This window comes from Stenella coeruleoalba, assembly GCF_951394435.1.
Source record: "Stenella coeruleoalba genome assembly, chromosome: 6".
Classification (NCBI taxonomy): Eukaryota; Metazoa; Chordata; class Mammalia; order Artiodactyla; family Delphinidae; genus Stenella; species Stenella coeruleoalba.
The window spans coordinates 60,542,898-60,569,311 of NC_137151.1; the positions used below are offsets into that span (position 1 = coordinate 60,542,898).

Below are 26,414 nucleotides of genomic sequence, written 5' to 3' on the forward strand. Positions count from 1 at the left end.
ATGAACTGAACAAAATGACCTGCTAATAGCTTTTATGGGTAATAAATGCGTCATGTTATTTGTAATTTTGCAGATGGTAAATCAAGCTAATATCGAAGCTGAAACAAGCTACTTGTTAAATATACTTCAAAATGATCTGTGTTATTCAAAAACTGTATTGCAGAGAAAAGAAAGATGATTACTCCTTATATTTCTAAGCATCTCAAATGGATAAACATTCCCATTCTGCCATGGAGGCATTTAAAATTTTAAATCCTTTGGAGAAAGCATGCCTGAAATAAATTTAAGCTGAGAAACGCTAAGTTTATTTAGATTATGAGCAGGAACAAAAACGTAAAACCTGTGCTGAAATTGAAGTGTGACTTTATTGCATACAATGCACATTAGATATTTCCAATCAGCGTTTGGAACACTGACCTGGCAAATTTGAACATTTGAGCCCAACACATATTAACAAATGAGGCGGGGGATGGACATGCCATTCATATTATAGACTCTTGAATAGTCTCATTTGCCTAAAGAACTCTTTAGCTTCAGTTTTGTTGTTGTTGTTGTTGTTATAAGATCTAAGGTAGATAGCAACACAATTCTGGGGAGGTTAGGAAAAGAGGAGCCAGGACAATGGTCCAAGAAATCACTCCTACAGGGAAAAAAAACAGGAAAAAAAAAGACTGACTGCCCATGATATACAAAGGGAAAGTCAGTCAAATGAAAGGAAAAGTTAACTTTGTAGATGGACAGGTCAGATATTTGAATCCCAAAATGGGCTCTTTCTATGTTTGAGCTGGTTATTATTAACCTTAAACCATTTTGTTTGCCATCTGTAATATATGTCATGTAAGTAAGATCAGTTCTGTGTGTATTTATTTATTTATTTATTTTTGCATGCAGGAAAAGCTTTATTAAGTCACGGAACTGTTACAATTTTTTAAAACTGCAGTGTAGAATACTTAAACATTTTTAAATGACTTAGGAAACAATTGGCATATATTTAGTAAGCAAGTTCTACTTTCACAATTTTCTCTGCTCCCACCCTCAATGCTCAGCTATAGAACATTCATTTACTTATCATGTTTAGTATCTCTGTCTCACAGTCAGCTGTCAGAGCTTTTGTTGCAAAAACATGTCTCTTAACAATTAAATACACAATGGGAAGATGTGATCAGACATTTACAGGACTTGAAATGTTTAAGAATAATACACAATATTAGGATTACAAGAAGGGCAGTGACATCTTGCAATTCATTTTGCTATTTCCATTCTCTTTTTTAAACATTAATCTCTAAAGTCCGTCCAAGTCCCATCCTTTAAAATGCATCCTGTTCCTTTTCCTCTCCTCCTCCAATGTCCATATTTTAACAATTCGAGTCCTCTTGCCTGGGAAAAAGAAAAGTTACTAACTCACAAGGGACATTTATTGACATCTAATTGTTACAACCCAAAGGACAGCACAAAAGTCAGTCATGTACAGGTGACACAGCACAATGGGGTCTGTCCATGTTTTCGGCACCCTGAAGGAGAAGCGGGTCGGGCTCCTTAAGGCTCAGGGTTCACATGATGATCACTTGACCACCAGCTTCTCCGTGGTCTTGGGGATCTGGGATTTCTTTTAGGGAGGCTGGGCACCGGTGGCAGCGGCGGGCTTCTTCTCGAAGTTTATCAGCATCTAGAACAGCGCCTGCACATTGATATTCATCTTGGCGGAGGTCTCCAAGAAGGCACAATTCCACTCCGACACGTAGGCAGCACCTTCCTTCTCGCTCACCTCCCGGTGGCTCTCATCGCACTTGTTGCCCACCAGGATGATGGCACACTTTTGCGGGCTGTTGCCTTTGAGTTGACGGATTAGCTCATAGAGGGGCTTCAGCTCCTCCAGGGTTTGCTTTTTGGTGACGGAGTAGACCAGGATGAAGGCGTGACCCTGGCAATGGCAAGTCGCCTGGTAGCGGCGGCCGCCGGTGGTGTCGGTGGTGTGCATTGCGCCCGCCTTGTGGCTGCATCCCAGCGCCTGGAGGTGGGTATCTTCGATGGTCGGCAGATACGCCTCACGGAAGTTGCCGCGCACGCACCTCTGCACCAGCGCGCTCTTGCCCACGCCGGTCGAGCCGACCACCACCACGCGGAAATCTCTGCTCCTCCTCTGGGGCAGGCAGGTACGGATGAAGGTCAAGGTAGGCAGAGGCCGCAGCCGCTTTATCAGCCGTTCCTTGAGGCCAAAGCAGGAGCTGCCCATTGTCGGGTATTGGCGGGGAGATGCGTGCACACCTTCTCTGGCACTTGGCCAGCAGTGAGGGAAACCTCATAAAGAAAGGAGGACACCAGATAAAACTCCAGCAGCCCCTAGCCCACACATATCCTGCAGTATTTTCTCTTTTCTCCATCCAAGGCTGATCTGTGTATTTATTTTTAAAGAAGGGTAATCTGAGATATAAATATAGAAAATCTCTAATAAGGTTTATTTTTAAATAAATGTAATTTAAGGTGTATTTATATGTTTTTTCGGATACATTTATGTTTTCATATATATACATATGCATACACGTATGCATATATACAGACATATGTAAACATTAAAATTTTATGAACTGCAAATTACATTGCTTTTCTAGGAAGCCACAATAACTTGTTTCTTAAGTAAAAAAATATGTTTTATTTTTCTTTAAGGAGGTTATATGTGTCCAATGAAGTAATTCTAGTATTAGGTAGAATCAGGGATCTAGAGTCTTTACAAATCAGATGAATTTTAGTTTTAGATTTACCTGTTACCTGGAACATCTAGAGAAAAATCAATGAATGCCTTAAATTTCCAACTTTTTAATGGTAACAAAATGTTAGCTATTTATCAGTTCTCTGTGATATGACTTTGAGGACAGTGACAGTGACAGCAGTCCTATCTTTTAGTAATTAAAGAAAAAAAAGGATAAAATATCACTTGTTGAAGGAACAGATGTTTGCAATCCATTAACATCCATTAATTCACTGTAGAATCAGAAATTTATAATAAAACTAATCCTAGGCCAAATTATGAAGCTGGATATTATTACAATCAGCAGTTCTCAAAATTCCCCTATGTAGTCCTTTTCACAGAGATTCCTGATGCCTTTCCTAGTTCCCCACCTCTGTCTTCCCCATTTATTCAGTTAATTCAATCACTATAAAAAGGCATGTATAAGACAATATCTCTACATTTTCTAGGATGTTTTCAGCTTAAAGTAACAGAAAAGAGAACTGAAAGTGGCCTAATCAACAAGGACATTTATTATTTCACATAACAAAATGTCCAAAGGGATGTCACCTCCAAATTTCATTGGTCATCTCATTCATTGGTCATCCCATTCATTGGTCATTAGCAATCTAAGATCTGTCTTGTACTGTCCACCAAAATAATTTTAGTGGTAAAATCAAATTATAAAATATATTTATTTACACATATTTTATATCTTGCTATACAATTAAGGAAATCATATTTCAATCAAATATGCAAGGATGTAATTCTTTCTCACTTTTCTTTGGTCTAAATGCTTCTCACTGTCAAGAAATATTACAAGATAGATGATGGGAAGCAGCAGATTTAACACATGTTAATTGGTGATTCTATGATGCTGGATACTAATTATACCTATTTTTGCTGTGTTGAGACAGGATAGAGGTGCTGATGGAGTTGGGGAATTGTAGGATGGTGGGCAGCACCAAAACTGGAAGAACTCTGACATTTATCCCTACAAAATATGTCCAGTAAAGGGTATTTTAAGGGGGTAGTTTTGCAGTCAACTCTAATAAGAAAGAGAAAATCAGAAAGTGGTGAGAATGTGGTCATGATATGGAGTTCTTATTTCTTAGCAAGGTCAGGCACAAGTATCTGGAAATCTTGGTTAGAAAAATGCATTGAAAATGTCATGCAGTATATGTTGGACTCCTCACATGAGCAACCTACTTTCCTGGATCATAATTTAATACTCCAGAGTGTAAAACTCATATGGAATCAGAAAAGACCCCCAATAGCCAAAGCAATCTTGAGAAGGAAGAACAAAGCTGTAGGCATCACACTTCCTGATTTCAAACCACATTACAAAGCTTTGGTAGTCAGAACAGTATGATGTTGGAATAAAAACATAAATCACACATAAATCAATGGAACAGAATAGAGAGCCCAGAAATAAACTCACACATTTATGGTCAATTAATTTTCAACAAAAGCACCAAGAATATAAAATGGGAAAAGGATAATCTCTTCATTAAATGGTGTTGGGAAAACTGGATATTCACATGTAAAAGAATGAAACTGGACCTTACATCATATACAAAAATCAAGTCAAAATGGATTAAAGACTTGGACATGAGACCAAAAATCATAAACCTCCTAAGAAAAAACATAGGGAAAAACCTCCTTGACATTAGTCTTGGCAGTGACTTTTTGGATCTGACAGCAAAAACAAAGGCAACAAAAGCAAAAATAAACAAGTGGTACTATACCAACCAAAATGCTTCTGTACAGCAAAGGAAACCATTAACAAAATGAAAAGGCAACCTATGGAAAGAGAAAAAATATTTGCAAACCACAAATCTGATAAGGGATTAATATTTCAAGTTATACAAGGAATTCATACAACTCAGTAGCAAAAAACAAACAACTCAGTTTAGAAGTGGGCAAAGGACTTAAATTAGGCAGTTTTCCAAAGAAGACATACAAATGACCAACAGGATTTTTGGTGACTTTGAAGCTCGGGAGATCCTGGCCCAGCTGAGGACATCAGATCCCTTTGTCCTCCCAGCCCTTTGTCCCCCACCCCCCAAGCCCCTTAATAAAATGGTTTGATCCAAAAACAAAACAAAAAGCAAATGGGCAGCTGGTGCTCAACATCACTAACCATCAGGGAAATGCAAATAAAAACTACAGTGAGATATCACCTCACACCTGTTAGGATGTGTATTACCAAAATGACAAGAGATAACAAATGCTGGCGAGGATATGGAGAAGAGGGAACCCTGTGCCCTGTTAGTGGGAATGTAAATTGGTGCAGCCACTATGGAAAACAGAATGGAAGTTCCTCAAGAAATTAAAGTCAGAACTACCATATGATCCAGAAATCCCACTTCTGGGTATATATCCAAAGCAAATAAAATAATTATCTGAAGAGGTATCTTTACTCCTATGTTCATTGCAGCATTATTCACTATATCCAAGGTTTTGAAACAACCTAAGCTATTGACAGATGAATAAAGAAAATATAGATGCCATTATATATATAGGCATATATATATATATATATAATATTATTATATATATATAATAGAATTATATATATATAATAGATTATATATATATATATAATAGAATATTATTCAGCTTTATAAAAGGAGGCAATCCTGTTATTTGTGATAACATGGATGAAGTAAACCTGGAGGATATCATGCTAATTGAAATAAGCCAGACAGAGAAAGACAAATACTTCATTCTATCACTTATATGGGGAACCTAAAAGAGAGAGTGAGAAGACAGAAAGAAAGAATGAAAGAAAAAGGAAGGGAGGGAGGGAGGAAGAGAGGAAGGAAGGAAGCAAGGAAGGAAGGAAGGAGGGAAGGAAGGGACAAACTCATAGAAACAAAGAGCAGAATAATGGTTGCCAGGGGCTGGGAGCAGTGCGGGGAAGGTGGAGTGGTTGGTAAAAGATACAAACTCTCAGTTATAAGATGAATAAGGCCTGAGAATCTAATGTATAACATGGTGATTATCATTGATAGCACTGTATTGTATAATTGAAATTCCCTGAAAGAAGAATTTACGTTTTCTCACCAAAAAAAAAAAAAAAAAAAAAACCCCAGATAAGTAGATATGTGAGGCGATGGATATATTAAGTTTTTATGGGATTTCTTTCACAATGTATACATATATCAAATAGTCACATTACACACTTTGAAGATATTGCAATTGCAATTTTATTTATCAGTTTTACCTCAATAAAGCTAAAAAAAAATACTCCACAGTAAACCAAACCTGGAATGTCCACTGAGCTCTCTTGACAAGCTCTGTCAAGAAATGTAGATATCTAGATAGTTATTCTTCCGATTGATAATGGAAATGTTTATTTGTGTTTCTGACAATCAACTTTCTACTTTGGTAAACCACTTTACTTATTTGGCTCTTATCTGCCTGTGGATATTCATTCCTCCAGCCAGCCACAAAGGAACAACTATGCATGAATACATTCCTATGTTGAAAAATTACATTATTTGCTAAAAATGCTGCTTTCAGACACATCAAGAAAAGAAAAAAGTGAATTGGAAGACATTAGTAAACCTTTAAGTCAACAATTTAATGTGATAAATCCATTGATAAGCCATTGGATCATGTATAAATAAAGGTGACAGAGGAGAAAAGTAAATATGACAAGATGAACAAAGAAAGAAAGGTTTAGCATAGAGAATTTTGTTAGCAAGCTCTTCTTTTAAGACATCTTAAAACGCTTAATGGCCTTGACCTGCATCAGTACCTTGGCTCTACTTTTCTGTTCCTTTCTCATGTCTATGTACAATCCATGCTTTTTCTTCTATGTACATATCTAGTGCTATGGCATGGAAAGGAATCTTCACCAGGGGCCAAAGAACTGCTGTGGTTCACAGTAGACCTTGATTCTGCTTCTAGCTCCTCTATTCATACTGGAGATATTATTCCAATGCTGATTCAGATTTCTCTTAAAAATGCAGTGAAGCTAAAATGTTTCAAACATCATAGTGCTATTGCTGTTTTTGGTAACAGTGCTAATAGTTGTGCAGGTAATGCTACTGTATTGTGTCATCTCCTTATAATGTAGTTTGTTAAAAGTTGGAGTTCAACCTGAGATATGTCCATGGCTTTAGTTTCTCCAATAAGATTTAAACAGAAGGACCTCATTATACACCAGTCTCATTTCTAAGACCAATTCACATCATGGAGTCTGAGGGCTATTATATGGGAGGCTCCATGTTATTAGTAGATCATTTATCACTGGGGTAAAAGTAATTACGAGGCATCTTACTAATCCTTCCAACATTTATGAGATATTTGTTATGAGTTATTAGCAATGAACAATGAATAAATGAGCTTTTGACAAAAACATGAAAAACCTTCCAACTTTTGTCTCTTTCTTCTAACATCTTGAGGTTTTGCTGTCACTGGCTGATGTGGAGGTAACCTATTTACACAGAATCAAACTTGTTGACATTTAAGTGTTAAAAAAACACGATCTAAGCAGTAGAAAGAATATAGGAATGACATTCACAGGTATTTCCAGCTGTCAACAAGTCAGGTTTCTTACTAACTGTAAGCCCTTGAAGTATTATGTTCTTTGGACAAAGTGAGAAATACTGTTACTTCAGGTGTTTTTTGTTTTAATTTTTTTGTATCCATATAGTTGTCTGTACTAATTAGCAAAATATCATGAGTCTTTCTACTTCTCCCATCTCTGATGTGCCTGATTCTCCTTTTAAACAATAGCAGAAAAGAATTTCTCATGCATTTGGCAGAAAAATGGAATAGACTGATCATTCACACAAAACCAAGGAAGGATACCACCATCCCATAAGAAAGAATTTAATTAAAGATATATTTTTAGTAAGTAGGTAAGTAGTAGCACGAACTGTAAAATATTCTTAAATATAACCATGGGAACAAAAGATTAAACAGGAGCACCACATTCCTTTTATCTTCTTGAAGAAAGTGTAACTTCTCATGTGAACATTGAATGAAGAAACCCTCACTGTAGAACACCCACCTTATGTAAGTGACCACTCTGTTACTGGGATGAGTGGGACTGTATCTCTCCATCTCCTTGCTTCTCCTTTTCTAAGATGATTTAAAGGCAAAAAAGGCAAGACGTGCAGAGGAGTTAATACCACATCCCTCTTTCTTCTAAGTACTAACTTTACTGAGAAAGGGGTCCCTACCCTATCCATTTAATTATCATTGTGGGAAGGGATGCAATTACTTGCTAAAAAGAAAATTGTACAATATAGGGATTAAGCATATTGAGCTAACCAGCCCAATCTCTGGTCTTAGCTCCACCACTTACTAATTGTATAACCTTGGCAAATTTGTTGATTTTCTGTTGCCTCAGTTTTCACATCTGTAAAATGAGGGTTATAAAAGCACCTACTCTGTGGTTCTTGTGGGGATTAAATGTATTAATATGTAAAGCACTAAGAACAATGTCTGGTGCATACTAATCACGATTTTGCTTACTACTCCTGCTATTCCTTTCTTGTCCTTGTCTCACCCTTCTAACTGCTTCAAATAATTTTGGAAGGTGTCAACTTCCAGATTTTTGAAGAAGTTAATCAATGGTGTGATTGTGTGTCACCCTGGAAACTCGAAAGAGATAGGTTTAAGACCAGAGATACAATATATTGTTTTATGGAGGATTTAGCACTTTGAGGATGCCTGTGATTGGAGGACTTCTGAGTAATTCCCGACACTCCAAATCTCTCTTTTACTATCTATTGGAGTATGAGTTACCTATGCACATGCTAATATGTGCATGGTACAGTAAATTTCTCCAAAACTTAGCAACTTCAAACACCATTTTTTAAATCTTTCAATTTTCTGTGGGCACAGCTTAGCTGGGTGCTTCTGACTCAAGCTCCCTAATGAATCTATAGTCTGTTAGCAGGGCTGTGGTCTCATCTGAAGGCATGACCAGGGAGGGATCTACTTCTTAGCTCACTTACATGGTCAGCTACAATTTCTCAAGGCAGTCCTTTGGAAAGACCTATGTGTAAGTACCCAAGGCTTTCTGACAACCACATTCACTTTATAGGTCAAAGTAAAGAAGTTCCAATTAAATATTAGGCTTTTATGTTCTTCAGGCCATTCTATGACTGAAATTTGTCCTGTGATAATTCATACTGACTGGCACTCATGAGGGAACTGACTGGTTAGTCTGTCTTCATTCTTCCTCTCATCTTTCTTCCTCATCTACTTCCCTCAAGCACCAAATTTATCTCACTATGCACAGCAACTAAACAATCTCCAGTGGTTATTTCCATTCTGACCACTGCATAACCCAATTCATTAATATGCTCTGTAAGATCCGAAGATCTTGTATTTAATAGAACTCCCCCCTGCTGGAAAACCATTATTGTTTTAAATAGCACTTATTTTTCTTTCCAGTATGTTCAAATTTACTTAAGATTTTTAAGTTCTTGTTAGGTTTTACCTTTGGGATTTCTGTGGTTCTAGAGCTGAGAAAGTTGGGTGTGAGCTGATTCAGTTTTTAATTGTTATAAAGAGTTTTAACTAAGCTGCCTGTCCCCTGTCTGTTTACAATGTTGTGGAGCTGCAAACATAAGGTTTCTTAAGTTTTTATTTTTGCAAAATGTTCTTGTCAATTTCATGTCTCCAAAACACTTAAAATGTGAACAACTGAGTTTATATCAGACACATGATTTTGAAGACAAGTAGGATGAACAAGAATTAAAGAGAATTTCCTGATATTTTGTCATATTCTCTGGGCTCATTTAGTTATATATGTGTAGGTACTCTCAGTCTTTATTGTTCTTTTTATCCTAACCATTGTCCTTTGTGGCTAAAGTTGTAATTTTTGTCAACTTCTCTCTTTTAATTAATTTATTGTTTCTTTAAGTTTAAAATATATAGTGTCTCTTTCAGTACTGTAATTGCAAATTGGAAATTACAGTAAGAGAGTTTAACTCATTATGCTCAAGACTTACATAACTCCACCCTACATTTAATAAATGTTTTGAGGCAATATTTCTTTGTTTGGAAATTTTTACATTACATTAAATATCCTACATATTTCAAATAACATTAATCATTACACTGCTTTTCTGAGTGCTTTTCTGAGCATAGAGATTAATGTAAACTTTTATTTTCAGCTTTTTTAACTATCCATACTACTTTTTAAATTTATAAAGTCAAATAGATTTTATAATTCTTTTAAAAATAGCAATAATGAACTAAATTTGACTTCCATTGTTGACACTGAACTTAATTCAAATACTAAAAATATTTTTAAATTCAAAAGGAAAAAATAAGAGCAAAGGGCAGGGTAATGTACTAAATTACCTGAGAGGAAAAAAAAATTGGGGGGAATTCGTGTTCACACTAACCATTTGAAAATCAGGACAAAAGTGATGGCCTGAGCTCTTTGCCAGACAGTGTCTTCTTCAGAAAATGTTAATAACATTCCATTTTTAAAGTAATTTTTTTCTTTTGACAGTCACTGAGCTGTACACTTAGATGGTAATCTTTAGATGCCATCAAGGAAATGTTGAGCAAGTTCTAGGTTTAATAAGAAAAAAAGATTATTATTGACACCTTTCATTCTATTTCAACCCAAAACATGGAGTAGGATTTCCATTCAGTGAAGTTCTTTCTTTACTCATCGATTTTTTTCCCCCCACTTGAAACACACCTCACTCAATTCTCCTGGATACTTTCTGGGAGCAGTGCAGAAAGGTTGGCTAGCAATAGGGTAATGTTTCTTGGATGAGGCTTATAACCCATTTTTGTATTTTCCTACTCATGGCCACAGGAAGACTGAGAATAAATATGCTGACCTAGAAGAAAAATTGAATTTAGCATCATAAGGTAATCTACCAAAACTCACTGCCCAGAAAGTAGTGTGATCAGAATTTCAAGCCCCAGGTGACTTTTTGGTATACAGTGGCCAATATCATGAGCTGATTATATGCACACGTATCAACTTAGAAAGTTATTGGCAGACACCGGAATAGCTCACAGGTTTGAAACAAGAGGACGTTAGGGACTGGAATGGAGGATGGGCCACTGCTAGAATCCTCTCCTCAGATGTCTCCTATTCCTTCTGTTTCTGCTCCTCTCTGGGTGCTAGTGTAGTGGTCACTGGCGTCTCTGGAGTCACATCTTAATAGTTCTCTAACCTGAGAGAAAGAAGAAGCTTTTCACTGCCGTCTCCAACATGAGCAACTTTGGAAGGACACAGAATGATACTATAAGTAATAGTAGTTTATTTCAGGCACTGTGCTAAGAACTTTACACTCTACAAAACTCCTAAGAGCAAGTTATTTTTATCTCCATTAATTTTTAACAAAAAAGAAAACAGGCTTAGAGAGGTCAGGGAACTTGCTCAAGGTCCAATCGTCAGGAGGTAGTTGTGCTGCTTTTCCCAATTAAGGTAGTGTGACAAAAGAAACCCTCCCTCTAATAATTACTCCATATATACTGTTACCTATTGGCCTGACTTGGGTCTCATGCCCATCAGTGAACGAACTGCTGTGGCTAGGATGATGTTATCCTACTGGTTCAGCCTGGGTCTAGTGCCCAGACCTACAGTCAGGGGACAGAATTCTGTTACAGAAATTAACAGAAGACCACCTCAAGACTTTCCTGAGACTATACCTGCAGTGAATAGGGGAGCTGACTAGGAACCTAGCTCTGCCAGAGCCCAGACTCTTCCCTTACCTATTCAACTTCATAATAATACTGTGTATTGCTATCTCATTCTACAGATGAGAAAATCAACATGGTGAAGTCAAAATATATCCAAATTAATGTGGCCAGAAATAGGGGGAAAGAAAACTTGATGGTAGCTCTGTCTGTTCTTTGATCCAGTGTTTTGTCCACCCAGCTATTCAGCTCCATGGTGGTAGGTTATGGAGTGTTTTCATTATACTTATTTCTAAAAAGAGTTGGTCCAAAGCCCCTCACCATGCAGAGAGTTGGAAAAGTACAAGGTACAGTGGTAAAGTCAACTGTGTCTGTAGTTTCTGTATTAGTTTGATAGGGTTGCTATAACAAAGTACCACAAAGTGGGTGTCTTAAACAACAGAAATTTATTTTATCATAGTTTTGGAGGCTGGAAGTCTGAGCTTAAGGCGTAAATCAGCAGAGCTGGTTTCTTCTGAAGGCTGTGAGGGAGACTCTGTTCTATGCCTCTTTCCTAGCTCCTGGTGGTCTGATCTTTGGCATTCTTCGGCTTGTAGATGCATTGCCCTGATCTCTGCCTTCACGTTCACATGATGTTTTCTCTGCGTGGGTGTATCTTTGTGTGCATGTATGTGTCCCAGTTTCCCCCTTTTATAAGCACACCGGTCATATTGGATGGGGGGTGTGGTCCATGCTATCCCAATATGACCTCAACTTAATCAACTACAGCTACTACAACACTATGTCTAGAAAGGTCATATTTTGAGGTACTGAGGGGCTAGGACTTCGACGTATGAATTTTTTGGGGGGGGAGCGACACAATTCAACCTGTAGAGTTTCTCTGGTAAGAAAGAAACTAAAGGAAACATACATAGCTTTTCTACTAAGGAAGACTTTCATTGGCCTTTTTATTTAAGCTAAAGAAAGAAACAGTTAGAAAACTAGCCTCAGTGGGTAGTCTGGAGGAAAGTTAGGAAAATGGGGTGGGATGAAAGAAGAGAGGGATAGTCAATAAAGCGTATGGAAAGTAACAAAAGCATACTGAGGTGACCAAGGGCATCCTTTTGAAAAGCTTTGAATCAACTAGTTGTTAATTGGTTCTGATCCAAAATGCCATTGAGATTGTAGAAAGTAGGTGGTATAGCCAAAGCAACAGGTGTGAAGTCAACTTTGGCCTCATTATTGAAGATTAATCATTGAAGGAGGTGGTAAAAACATTAGGAGAAAGAGAAGAAGCCAGAGATCAAAGATTAGAATGCAGAGTCATTCTTGAATTCATCAGAAGGGTTAGCATCATTATGAATAACATCTTTGGAGCTACTTTTGTTCAACAAACCACTTCTGAATATTTAAAATGCAATTAGTGATTTAGTTTTTCGATATGCATTTCCTGGAAGCCAATTGGATCTAATAAGCTCTGCCCCAAAACATTTTCTTTAGAATTTATAACTAATGATGATCCATATAATGTAAACTGAAGCCTCATTACTCATGGGGTTCTTAAATGAGCTAATATATGCAACACGCTTAGAATAGTGCCTGACACATAGCAATGATACGCAAGTGTTTACTAGTATTATTAGGTGACTTTTAAAAAATTTATTTATTTATTCATTTATTTTTGGCTGCATTGGGTCTTTGTTGCTGCGTGTGGGTTTTCTCCAGTTGCAGCGAGTGGGGGCTACTCTTTGTTGTGGTGCACGGGCTTCTCCTTGCAGTGGCTTCTCTTGTTGGGAAGCATGGGCTCTAGGCATGCGGGCTTCAGTAGTTGTGGCTTGCAGGCTCTAGAGCGCAGGCTCAGTAGTTGTGGCGCGCGGGCTTACTTGCTCTGCGGCATGTGGGATCTTCCCAGTCCAGGGCCCGAACTCGTGTACCCTGCATTGGCAGGCAGATTCTTAACAACTGCGCCACCAGGGAAGTCCCTGTTAGGTGACTTTTAATCCCTCATAGGATGAGGGAAATAGAACAAGGTGTAAATGGGCTAGAGTAGGTTTGCTCGAGCTCCTGCCACATTAATGAATTTACTTTCAGATGCTCCTCTGATTGTCACTGAGATAGTGTAGTGTTGAAAAAAAATCTCCATATTAATGTATAAAAAGAAGCAGTCTTTATGCTCTCCATTCATTCATTCAACATACAATTGACAAATTAGATGCTTAATATTTTTAGCCTTCTAAAACTATTTAGTAGTGAATCACTAAAAGTTATCAAAAAACAACAAAAAATCTAATGGCATAAAACATTAGTTTGAAATGTTTTGGTAATTGAAAAGATAAAATATTGATAATTTTAATTGATATGAATTTTGAATAGACAATTTTGCATCTTGGTCAATTACCATGAGAAAGCATATTAAATAATTTTGTAATACCTAAGCTTAAGCCAATGTACTATTGTGATATAATGTATATTACATATAGGTATATGTAAGTTCTTAGGGCTGTACTGTAATTCATAAGGAGGTTGAAAATGAAGTATAAGGCACGTTTCCTATTATTGATATTAATCACTTTTAGCATTCTTGTGTAATGATTTTACTGGAAGTTTTATATCAAGCCTCAAATACTCATTTGTATAATTTTAGTATAATTCTGTTTTTAGTATAATTTTAGTATAATTTTGTGTTCTTTGTCCATCTTAGGTGCTCAGTGAATATTGTTAATATTGCTACGTTTGTTTTTTATGCAGTTATAGATCTCTACAGTTTAACCATTAATGTGTATATTTTAAAGACATCTTTAAAAGGCTGTGTACCGAGGCATCCAACACTTATAAAGTCATACCCACAAGAATTATTACTAAATCTATGTTACATTTCTCTGCCTCTTTATACCTGATTTTATATGGTGGCCTCTATAAGTGTCCAAAACTAATATTGAGATCCTGCAGTAGTTTTCCGCATGGCTATACATTGGAATCACCTGAGATGCTTAAATTTTTCTACGATGAACAGGGTCCATCTCAGACCAAATTGAGTCAGAATCTCTGACAAACAGCCCTATTCATTGGCATGTTTAGCAGTTTTGTGGGTGATCCTAATGTGTAACTAGGTTGAAAATCTTATAAATATTATCCTGCTTTTAAGAGTAAATAATGTATAATATGAAAGACTTGAACATTTAAAGATAAGGTGGCTTACTTATGTGAGGGATACATTTTGGCAAAATTTTTTACTTTCCGTACTTTAGGCATATATGGCAACAAAGCAGTTCTTTGGTACAGTGGGGAATATAGGAAGTCATAAAACTAATGAACCTACAATCAAGTCAAAGAAAAATGTATCAACTAGCACAAAAGTATAAATTCTTAGGCCAATCTGCTCTTCCACTGCCATTTGTGCTCTCTCTCTCTCTCTCTCTTCTCTCTCTCCCTTTCTCTTTCTCTATTTGACTCTGACTTTTGCTACCACAGCAAGAAAAACTGAATCTGATAGTCTGTTCTTTTTGCTAGTGCTATCCAGTATTAACACGGACATTATGACCTGATGATGGGGAGTGTTACTTCCCTGCCACTGGAAGAAATCCAAGCGAGAACACATTAAAATAATGTACATTAATTAATCACTTTTATTTTTTCATTGAAAACTTGCATACTTTTATATGTTTGAATATATGTCTTAAAAGTTAGCTACAAAGTACTGTTTGGGTTTTTATTTATTTGAGCTTATATTTTCTTTACTAGTGCAATACAGTGGACTTTTCTTCCATTTTTTTACTGGCAGCTTTTTAAAAAATATATCTTTTTGACTGAATAATATGTTTTTAACAGCTTTTGGTTCAGGCCTTAAAAAAATTAATACCTAGGCAAAAATCAGTTAAAGTAAACGTTGCTTTGAAAACACCTTTATCTACAAAGTAGAGTGCACATGGCTTCATGTACATATAAAATAGTGGTTTGGGGATAATTTCTATGGAATATATGTATATTTCAGCATTATTTTAAATGCTCTCAAGACTGAGGGTATAGCAGGAGAAAAAGCAGGTGGAATCCCCTACACATTTAAAAATTGTTTTCCTCCTTCCTTCCTTAGCATCGATTTCTAAATTAGTGTGAACTACATGAGTTTATGAGAAAACTCCTTAGTATTCTAATTTCCTTAATTGCATTGTGTAAACACAGGAGCAAAGTGGATGGAAAACTAGCCACTGTAATACTCTTACTGCAAAAAAATACAGAAATGTCATCTCATTTTCCTTGATTTCATAAGTTAGTACTTAAAGGTGTCAGCAAAACCCGTGTCACTAAAGTATATACTTAGAATGTTAAATGGCCAAGAAGAAGGCTTGTACTTACTCAGTTAAAAGTCTGGATGATATTTTTAGTCAATATATTTTTTTCTAGCATCTTGAAAGCAAAGCTTTTCTCGGCTGCCAAGGTCCATCTGCTTGTTAGTTCATTAATAGAAACTGTCCCTAATAGCATAAAGCTAATAGAACCATGAAGTGGAAATGCAAACAGCCCCTGTAATTCTAACTTAGAACGACACCATGCTCTCTGACTAGACAGGAAGAACTCTATTAAATATCTCTTTTAACCACCAAGGAGTAAATAAATTCAATCTCCCTTAGGTTTAAAGCAGCTTTACTCCAAAAAAATGGGCCTTCCGCATTGATTCCTAGGAAAGGAAAACTCCCAAAATTCCTCTTGTAACTCTTTCAGAATGTTTCAAATTTAATAGTAGGCAAATCATTTACTTTCAAAAAATACAAATAAATTTAAAATGCTGCTATTTCAGAACAGTAACTTTTGCTGTAAATTAATAGGTAGGTCCAGATTTTGGGGGAAGGGAGCCATGAGTTTCTATTTCCCTACTAGAAAAAATCTAGGGTAAAGCACTAATAAAAGACCTGGAGACTCTCTTTAGTACTTTTTGAGGCTTTTTCTTTTTTAAGTTCTTAAAACTTGGTATCCCTGAGACCTACCTTGATATTTCCTCCATTTCTTTCGTCAGAAGTCCCAAGGACCTCCAAACATCTAAGGAAAAGGTAATAGTGGCTCTCTCTTCTCAGCTCTGGGAATAATATTATTCTTCTCCCCTTCATTTAGGCCAACCTTGCCAGGGCAGTTTCCAAACTTCATTGTTCAATCAATTTTGCATTTCTGTGGTGAATCTTTTCTTTCTCTACTCATCATTCCTTTCACTGCATTCAGTTTAGTTTCCAAAGATAATCCTTGGGAAGAGTGGAGATGGGAGTTGGTGAGTATGGGGAGAAGGAGGGATGTTCTGTGGAAAGAGTCTGCGCTTTGGGATCAAACTGTCCTGGGTTTGAATCCCTGCTCCTAAAACACTGTTTAACTAGGAGACTTTGGACAAATTACTTATTCTCTGAGAGTCTCAATCTCTGGACAGTAAAAAAGGAGGTGATGGTGATCTCATTGCTTCTCTCAGAGGTGGTAAGAAGGTAGCAGTGAGAGTAAAATCCTAGGCATCTCTCTTTTTCATTTCATCTTTAATGAATCTGAAGTCCTTTCCCCCTAATATCTCCCCTCACTTTACCTCAAAATTTACTTAAATCTGACCTCCACCAAGTCTTAGCCCAGGATCCTTTCCAACATTTTGGTTTCTATAATTTATTTTTCCTCTTGGAGGGTATGCTCCAAGAGTGAACTCTTGAAATACTGTTCTCATTAGAGGGTATTTATGCTTTACTATAGGAAATTTCACAAAAGTGCACACATAAGTTTGCTAGTTTCAACTCAAGAGTAGAGATTTTAACACGATTTTCAAGAAGTATTATAAAAAACTGGTTGAGTATGGTCTCTGAAGATTTTTTGATTAGTGAAGGTGATCTAGTTCCTTAATTACCACCTTCAATTTCTGTAACTGTAAAACAGGGATTACAATAGTACCTAAAACAAAGTTGTTGCAAGACTTAAAAAAATAAAATTATATGTAAAGTACTGTAACAGTCCTTGGTGGGCTAGCTTTTACTGTTTTTACTTAGTATAATTTAATATGAGGTAAATTAATTTGGGTCTAGAACCAGATTTGACTGACAAGTTAGAAATTCTCTCTAGCATAAATGTACTCAGTTTAGTAAAAAAATCATCTTATCCATAGACTGTGTGTCTAGGTGGATTTCTGTTTGCTTACTCACTCTACTTGGCTACAGCATTTAAACTGGAAGGAGGAACAGAAGTCAACTTTTTTTTTTTTTGTATTAGAAATAATTGGGAAATGAATTTAAAAATAAGATTCCATTTTATTTTATTTTATTTTTTTATTTTTTATTTTTTTTGCGGTACGCGGGCCTCTCACTGTTGTGGCGTCTCCCGTTGCGGAGCACAGGCTCCAGACGCGCAGGCTCAGCAGCCATGGCTCATGGGCGCAGCCGCTCCGCGGCATGTGGGATCTTCCTGGACCAGGGCTCGAACCCGTGTCCCCTGCATCGGCAGGCAGACTCTCAACCACTGCGCCACCAGGGAAGCCCAAGATTCCATTTTAAATAGTGACAAACTACATAAAATACATTGGAATAACTCTAACAAAAGATGTACAAGTACTATAAGGAAAACTTTAAATTACTGCAGAGAGAGGTTAAAAAAGACCAAGTAAATGGAGATGTAAACTATGTTAATTGATTGGAAGACTGACTATTATTAAGATGGTGATTGATTTAACACAATACCAATCAAAAATGTAAAAACTGACAAATTATTTTAAAAGTTATATGGAAATGCAAATGATCCCAAACAGCAAATAATATTTAAAAGAACAAGAATGGAGGACTAATACCACTTGATTTCAAGACTTTTAAACCTACAATAATCAAGGTGGTTTCTGATTTGCTAACAGATGAGCATATAGATCAAGGGAACTCAATAAGTTATCTAAAAATAAACCTACACATATGTGGTCAATTGATTGTCAATAAAGTTGCCCGGGCAATTCCAGGGGGAAAGAAGAGTCTTCTTTACAAATGGCTCTGGTAAACTAGATATTCATGAGAAAAAAAATCAACCTTTACCTCACACCATACACAAAAAATTAATTTTATATGGATTATAGACCTAAAATCTTCTAGGAGAAAACATAAGAAAAGGACTTTGTGACCTTGGATTAAGCAAGGATTTCTTTGTTTAGGGCACACAAAAAATGAAATCACTAAATTAAATTTTATCAATGTTAAAAAATCCCTTTTATTTCTCTATAAAGAAAACAGAAAAGGACACCAAAACTGGGAGAAAATTTGCAACAAAAAGATTAGAGAAAGGATTTGTATCCAGAATACACAAAAATACTCTTACAACTCAGTGATAAGACAAACAACCCAATAAAAATCAATGGGCAAGACATTTGATCATAAATTTCACCAAAGAAGATATATGATGGAAAATAAGTACAGAGATGCTTATCAGTATTATTCATCAGGTAATGCAACTAAACCAAGTTACCCTTTCAAGAATGTTGATAAAATACTGACCATGGTAAAAATGTGGAAGAATGGAAATTTTGATACACTGCTGGTGGAAATGTAAAATAGTAAAACCATGTTGGAGAATAGTTTAGCAGTTTTCTTTATATATTTCTTAAAATACTACCGTATAGTTCAGTCACTTCATTCCTAGGTTTTTACGTAAAGGATTGAAAACATATACCCATGCAAAAACTTGTACACAAATGTTCATAGTAGCTTTATATGTAATAACCAAAAACTGGAAATAAACCAGAAGTACAGCAATAGGTGAATGGGTCAACAGATGGTGGTATAACAATACAATGGGATACTCTTCACTAGTAAAAAGGAACAAATTACAGATGTGTGCAACCCCATGGATGAGCCTGAAAAATCGTTTGGCTGAGTGAAAGAAGTTCGATACAAAATGTACATGTAAACTAATCTAGAGTGATAGAAAGCAGATTAGTGGTTGTTTGGGGACAGGGGTATAGAGAAGGATAGACTGCAAAGGAAGCATAGGGAAACCTTGTGATGTTATGGAAGCATTCAGTATTTTTCTTGCAGTGGTAGTTTCATGGATCAAACTTATCCAATTGAACACTTTTAATATGTGCTATTTATTGTATATAAATTATAGGTCAACAACATTGCTAAAAAATAAAAAGGAATTCTAAGGAGTTTAACCTCTATTTATACATTTCAATATTTTATGACTTATTGAAACTAATATTTTAATAGACCTGTTTAAAAGGGGACTTCCAAGGCAAAATATGAGGTGAGGTTTAACTATTTCCTATCCCTGAGCAATGGGTGTGTGTGTTTGTGTGTGTGGCAGTGGTGGGGATAGGACAGAGAGAGGGGGAGAATCTTAAATATCCTGACAGATATAAACTGAGCTTCTAGTTGTAAAAGATTTTCTACTTAATCCAGGAAAGTTCAAGGACACGGAGATAAATCCCTGCCCACAAAAGGGTGGAAGAGAGTGTGGGAGAGAGAATAGGTCCCATAGGCTCTCTTTTAAGAGAAGACAGTCTTAGGAAAAAAGTTTTTTTTAATTCCTAAAATTTTGCCTTTCAAGAAAGCCTAAATATTTTCCTTAAAGATTCCTTTGGCAAATAGTAAAACATGTGGGACAAAGAGACTTTTATGGACAGAGGATAAGCTTGAAGAAGCACTTTCATCGAATCTGAAAATCATAAAATTTGACCCTGCCATCTGCCTGTCAGGAGAGTTCTTACTCATTACTGGCTCAGTCTCTCCCACCTTAACTCTCCAGCTTGAGAAAATAATTTCTTCCCAGGTGCAGAATTATTGCAATAGTTCCTCATCAACATCAACCTTCAGGTTTCTTTACATAGACCTTCTAGTACTGGGCAGATAGTTTAGTTTACTTCTCCCCACAAGTACTTTTTTTTTCTTTTGTTGTTGTTGAAGTATAATTGACTTACAATATTATGTTAATTTTAGGCATACAGCATAGTGATTCAGTATTTTTTCAGATTATACTCCATTATAGGTTATTACAAGATAATGAGTATAATTCCCTATGCTATACAGTGTATCCTTGTTGCTTATCTATTTTCTATACAGTAGTTTGTATCTATTAAAATACACAAGTTTTCACTCGTCTGTGTGCTATCATGATCCATACTGAGTGGCTTGGAACATCTTTCCTCATCCTCACTACCTATGTTATTTCTACCTGGTCAGACAAAGTCCACTTCTCTTTGAAGCCCCAAGTCTACCCACTTTCTTGACCCTCCTTGTCCCATAGAACACACATTTCTGCAGTAGCCTTTGCCCATGCTGGTCGGTTCATATTTGTAGCATATTGCTTTCAATGATCAATTATTTTATTATTTCCCTGGTTAGATTGTAATCTCCTTGAAAACAGGAAGCATGTCAAATAATTATCTGGATCCTTCTTAGCATCTGGCCTAGTATCCAACACATAGTATGTATTCAATAAATATTCACTGATTAATGTATTATAGGCCATAACAGAGGAAGTAAGGGAGCTGTATATGAGTGAATTTTCAGAAATAGTAATAACAATTCTGTATATTTGTAAAGTATGACAGTTGAGTGCATGAGTTTTGGGGTCACACAAGCATGGGTTTAGTTCAAATCCCAACTCTGTACCTTACACCAAGGCACTTAAACTCTGAATCTCAATTTCTTCATCTATAAAACAGGCATAATAATAGTGTCTTCATAAAAGTATTGTACAGGTCAAATGAAATGTTTGTTAAAGTCATTAACATGAAACCTGTCTAAAATTTTCAATAATTGTAGCTTTGTGTAGCCTTTAACATTTTAGCATGGCTTTAGAATACATTCCTTAATAAAACCAATAAAGCCTCAATAACATATAGGGAATCAATAATCTCTACGTTACTGATTAGCAGACATTGTAATTTGTCTAATGTCAAACTCTTTGTTAGTGGAAAAGAGAAGACCGAAATTCAAAATTTCTGACTCTACTTGTCCTGAATTATCTGTTAATGAAGAGGCATTGTGGTAGGAAGCAAGAGTTGATAGTAAGTAATAACAAATTTCTGATTATCATAGCATTTAAATTAATGAAGATGAAACAATAAACCCTTGCATTTGGTGCTGTGACCTGGAACAAGTACATTCTAATTCATTAAACTAATTTTACCCATAAAGTAGAAGTACCAAACTAAAAAAAAAAAAAAGAAAAAAATTAGGTGGCCAGTCAGAAACAAGTGAAAGGCAAAGAAGAAAAAAGTGTGGTTTATGCCCCAACATCCATTTCATCTATTTTATCCCAGATTTTAATGTCATGTAATCTATACTTGTCTATGATTGATTCAGAAATGAGCATGTGATCCAGTGATACAACGCAAACAGAAGTTGGCTAGAGAGGCTTCTGGGAAATTTTGTTTTTCTCCTAGGGATACAGAAAAGGAAACAATCTCTATCTCTTTTCTTTTTCTGATTGTTTTCATGTCTAGATATGCTGTAGCCATCTTACCACTAATAAGAGGAAGGTGATACCTGCAAAAATGGAAAAGCAGAGAGATGATAACATCTTTGGACATATAACTTCACTTTTTTTTGGAACCCGCTGGGTTTCTAGTAAAGTGAAAATACTCATTTCCATACTGTTTAAGCCAATTTTAATTGGGATTTCTACTGCTTGCCGTTGAGAGAATTTTAATATTACAGTGAATCTCAGAAAACTTTGGGAGATGAGAATAGGAGAGAAGAGTGTTGTTTCTGTATTGGAGATTGAAAAAATATCACAAAGATTGAACCTAATAACAGCTTTTAATCCAAAGATCCATTTATCCTTGCAGACTGTATTTTGTAGCATCTCTAAAAGTGACAAGGATTGCAAGCTCGCTTGTCAATGTCATTAAAATGTGCATGACATTTTCAAGGAGAGGAAATAAAGAAACTGCCTGAGCCAATGGGCTTTTTGGAGCCATTTTGAACTGATGGACCCCCTTTCACTAGGTGAAAATAAAGTATATGAGTGGAGGCAGGGAGGGGGATTTCAAAATGCTTTGAGAAAATGTCAAATGTAATCTGTCCCATTTGATGTAATAAAAATATGGGAATTCCTAGGTAGGTGCTTGATTAGATGAAAATAAGACCAGAAACTTCATCAAACCCAAACTTCCAGAGGAATTTGTGTCCTGTCAGTTGGGAAGACTTGCCACAGTGGGATGTTTTAGCTAATGGTTTGATTTTTGCCTAAATCATATAATCTCTTTGTTTCAATTCTCTCTGGCCACCAAACAAAAGAACTAATTCCTGTCCTGGATATCTCAGAGTGATAGTGTAGCAATAATAATGACATAATATATTTCCCAGCACTCAAAAATGACTTGCCCACAGTAAGCACCTGATAAATATTTGTAAAGTGGTGGAAAGTAGTTTGGATTTAGAGTCTGAACAAAAAGAGTCTAAACAAAACAGCTAGATCACTGATCAGCACATCTACATGGAAAAGGTTTTTCACTTTGCCTGACATCAGTCATGGTTTCAAATGCCTGGTAAACAGTTCATTGGTTTGATTTCTGAAAAATACCAGAATATAATTGTCATAAATTCTTGCTATTTTAAGGCTTATAACAGATATAGTTAATTGGAAATATGTCTTGTAACACAAGATTTCACTTTTGTTAGTGTTCTCATATTAAGTTATATTATTTTTTAAAGAAACACATAGACTTGCTTTACTCCATTGCTAGCAGGTAGTGTCTTTCAAGTTAGAGGCCTTTGTGAAGATGGTCACTTCATGTTTTAGGATCAGGCTGTAAAAGCTTATCAGGTGCCCAGTGAGAATGGACAGCTTCACCCTGTCCAGTGTGAGGTAACATGGCTGGGTTATTTCTTTATGAGCACCCTCAACTCTGTATCAGTAAATATTTCCTTTTGGGCTTATCATTTTCTCCACAAAGAAATCTTGCAAGCTCCTGCCCATGATTCATGAACTTGAATGTCAATGTTCTTAGAGTCAAATAACAGAAGAGAATTGGGGATTTCCCTGTTCAGAGAACAGATTTTTGTGATATCCCTGAAATCATTCTCTGACCCACCCCAGAGTCTCTTGGAGACCCTTTGCAGAGAGTAAACCTATTGTCTTTTTCTGGGAGTGTGGAGGAGAACCAGGTATGCAATAACTATTTACACAACTTTTCAAATAATTTTCCCGTCTCAGTCCCAAATGCTTCCTATTTCCAGAAGTCCTGTTATTCAGGAGTCCTTAGTATTTCTGGGGTCCTCTGATGGAGATTAACATGCATTTGAGATGCTTCAATCAATATAACAAATTTATTCAACAAATATGTATTATCGTGTGCCAGGCAGAGATTAGGCACTTGGGATACAATAGTAAACAAAACAAAACTCCCTCTTCTCAAAGAGTTTACAGAATGTAAGAAACAGTCAATAAACAAGACGCATACTAACTAAATAAATTATTTAATATTCTAGGGACTGTTAAGTGGCATGGAAAAAACATTAGAATAGGGTAAGGGGATGGGGGGGTGCCAGGAGATAAAGAGCAGGTAGCAATTTTAAAAAGGGTAGTCATACCTAGTGAGAGTGTGAATTTTGATTAAAATTTGATGGAAGCAAAACAGTTATCTAAGGTAATACCTGGGGCAAGGGTGTTGCAGCCACAGGGAACTTCCAGTGCCTAAGTTCTGAGGTGAGAATGTACTTAAGTGTTTGATGAACAGCAAGGAGGCCAGTGTAGCCAGAGTGGAAGGAGTGAAGAGAAGAAGACTGTGGGATGATGAGGAAGGCAGGGAGGTGGAGGGGTGTGAGCTGGAGACACACCCTGCTTATTGTGTAAACATTGTATAAACACTGGTTTTTTACTCCGAAGGACATAGCATGCCAGTAGAGGCTGCTAATCACAGAAATGACGTGACCTGATTCATATTTTAGGGATATCACTGGTGCTGTGTTGAGAATAGATTGAATGAGGGGCCAGGGTAGAAACAGGATACTTAGCTAAGAATTAGTTCATTAGTCCAGGTAAGAAATAATGGTAGGCATACTTGTTTCCTGGGGCTGCCACAACAAATTACCACAAACTGGGTGGCTTAAAAAAAAAAAAAATTGTCTCACGGTCTGGAGACTAAAAGTCTGAAACCAAGGTGTCATGTCAGCAGGGCCATGCTCCCTTTGAGGGCTCTAGGGAAAAATTCTTTCTTGCCTCTTCCAGCTTCCAGCAGTCCTTGTTTGCCAGTAGTCCTTGGCATTCCTTGTTTTGTGGCACCATAACTTCAATCTCTGCCTTTGTCTTTACTTAGTTGTCCTCCTTCTGTGTGTGTCTGTATCTCCAAATCTTTGTTCCTTAAAAAGACACCAGTCATTGGATTCTCCCTAATCCAGTATGAACTCATTTTAACTTTATAACATCAACAAAGACCCTATTTCCAAATAAGGTCACATTTATAGGTACGAGAGTTTAGGGCTTCAAGATATCTTTTTGGGGAGCACAATTTAACCCATGACAGTGAGTAGTACTAGTAAAAGACGGTGGGAAGTGATGAGTTTCTGGGTGTATTTTGAAGGTAGAGCCAGCAGAATTGTCTAAGGACATGGATGTTGGATATTAAAGAGAAAGGCTCCAAGGTTGACTGACACCTGAAGTTTTCATCTTCCCTTGTCTGCTAATTCAGTTACCACTCATGCATCTGTTTTTTAGCTTTCCAAATTTTGTTGCTGTTGGATCCTTTTCAGTATTTTCTCTCAGGGGTTTATAACTTTAAAAAAACCCCGCTAGTTAGGCATTTTAGTGGGGTTTGGAAAGGAGCTGTAGGAAACACATATGTGTAGAGTCTGCAGTGTTTATCCAGAAGTTCTCTCCAGGGGTGAATCTAAATTTTGTGGAGGCTGATGCTTAGACATTTTCAGGGCCCACTTTAAGAAAAATAAATAAGTAAATAAATAAATAAACAAATAAATCCAAAATTAGATACCATAGCAGTGTTGCCCTTAAACCAGGATCCCTCTTCTGGACACACACACACATAAACACACAAGCATACACACAGTTTATTAAAGAACTTGGGATCTGACTGTCAGCACTACTAACATGGAACAACCTGTAAACCCAAACACATGCCCTCATGACTAACACCTTTCAGATCTCAGGAAAGTCTTTTCCACATCTCATGTTCTACGTCCTCAAAAAAAAGAAAAGTTACCACATCCATACTGTGAAGATTTGGAGGTTTTGCTGATGTGAATATCTGAGAAAAACATTGCTTTGGAGTTTGAAGAGGATTTGAACAGCAGAAATACTTGTGTAAGAGAAATACTGAGTATCTTGTCAATTCCTCTCTCTGAGTAAGCATGACTGCAAGAGAGTCTGACTTCTTAACGTATCATTTTCCAGTAGTGCCAAGAATTCATTTATTCATTCACTTATGCCCCTATTCATGTCCTAACATATGATTGCAGAGGTACTCATAAAATCAACATGGTGTTCACAACATTTGCACTAAAGGCAGCTGAGAAATGTTTTTCAATATTAAACAATTCATGTTAGTCTTAAATTTGTATCTATATGTAGCTCTAGTTATAAGTGCTTGAGGTTAATATAGATTCTTCACCTCACTATGTGAATCTAGATATTGCCTTAAAAGATGATGAAATTACAGTATAAGTAGCAGCTATTCATATGATAAAATTAAAATGTTTTGTAATATTTTCTGTAATAACAATAAGATATATATAGCTCCTTGTAATGTTTGAACATAATATTCAAAACTCAAGGTTCATTTCTGAATCTAAGTATTGCCTTAAGAAGTTTACTGACAATTCCAGTTGCTATTGCCCCAACAAAGCAAAGTTTCTTCAAATTGAATTTAATAAAAAATTATAAAATAGTAAAAAAAGTTGATAATGTGGCATCAATATCAATAAAATAAAATTATCTGAAACTCTTGATTATTATATATAGTGCTTTTGATAAAAAGAAAAGAATTAAGGCAATAAATATCTTTAATCCATGAATTGTATGCATGTTTATGTTATTATTACCCCCAAATTATCATTCCATTAATAGAATACCAAGCTGTGTACAATAATTAATTTCAGTCATTTTTGAAAGTTGATTAACT

At 36.3% G+C, this 26,414-nt stretch overlaps 1 protein-coding gene and 1 long non-coding RNA gene across 2 annotated transcripts in view; one reads left to right on the forward strand and one right to left on the reverse strand.

Annotated features, from left to right (window-relative positions):
* Positions 1–26,414, forward strand: part of LOC307187540 — a 172,696-nt gene that overhangs the window by 117,625 nt on the left and 28,657 nt on the right. The window lies entirely within an intron of this gene.
* Positions 1,667–2,312, reverse strand: LOC307188019 (GTP-binding protein Di-Ras3-like; the record flags this gene model as incomplete). Its single annotated transcript, XM_079924675.1, has 1 exon — positions 1,667–2,312. The coding sequence occupies exon 1, from the start codon at positions 2,231–2,233 to the stop codon at positions 1,667–1,669; it is 567 nt and encodes a 188-aa protein (XP_079780801.1). The 5' UTR covers positions 2,234–2,312.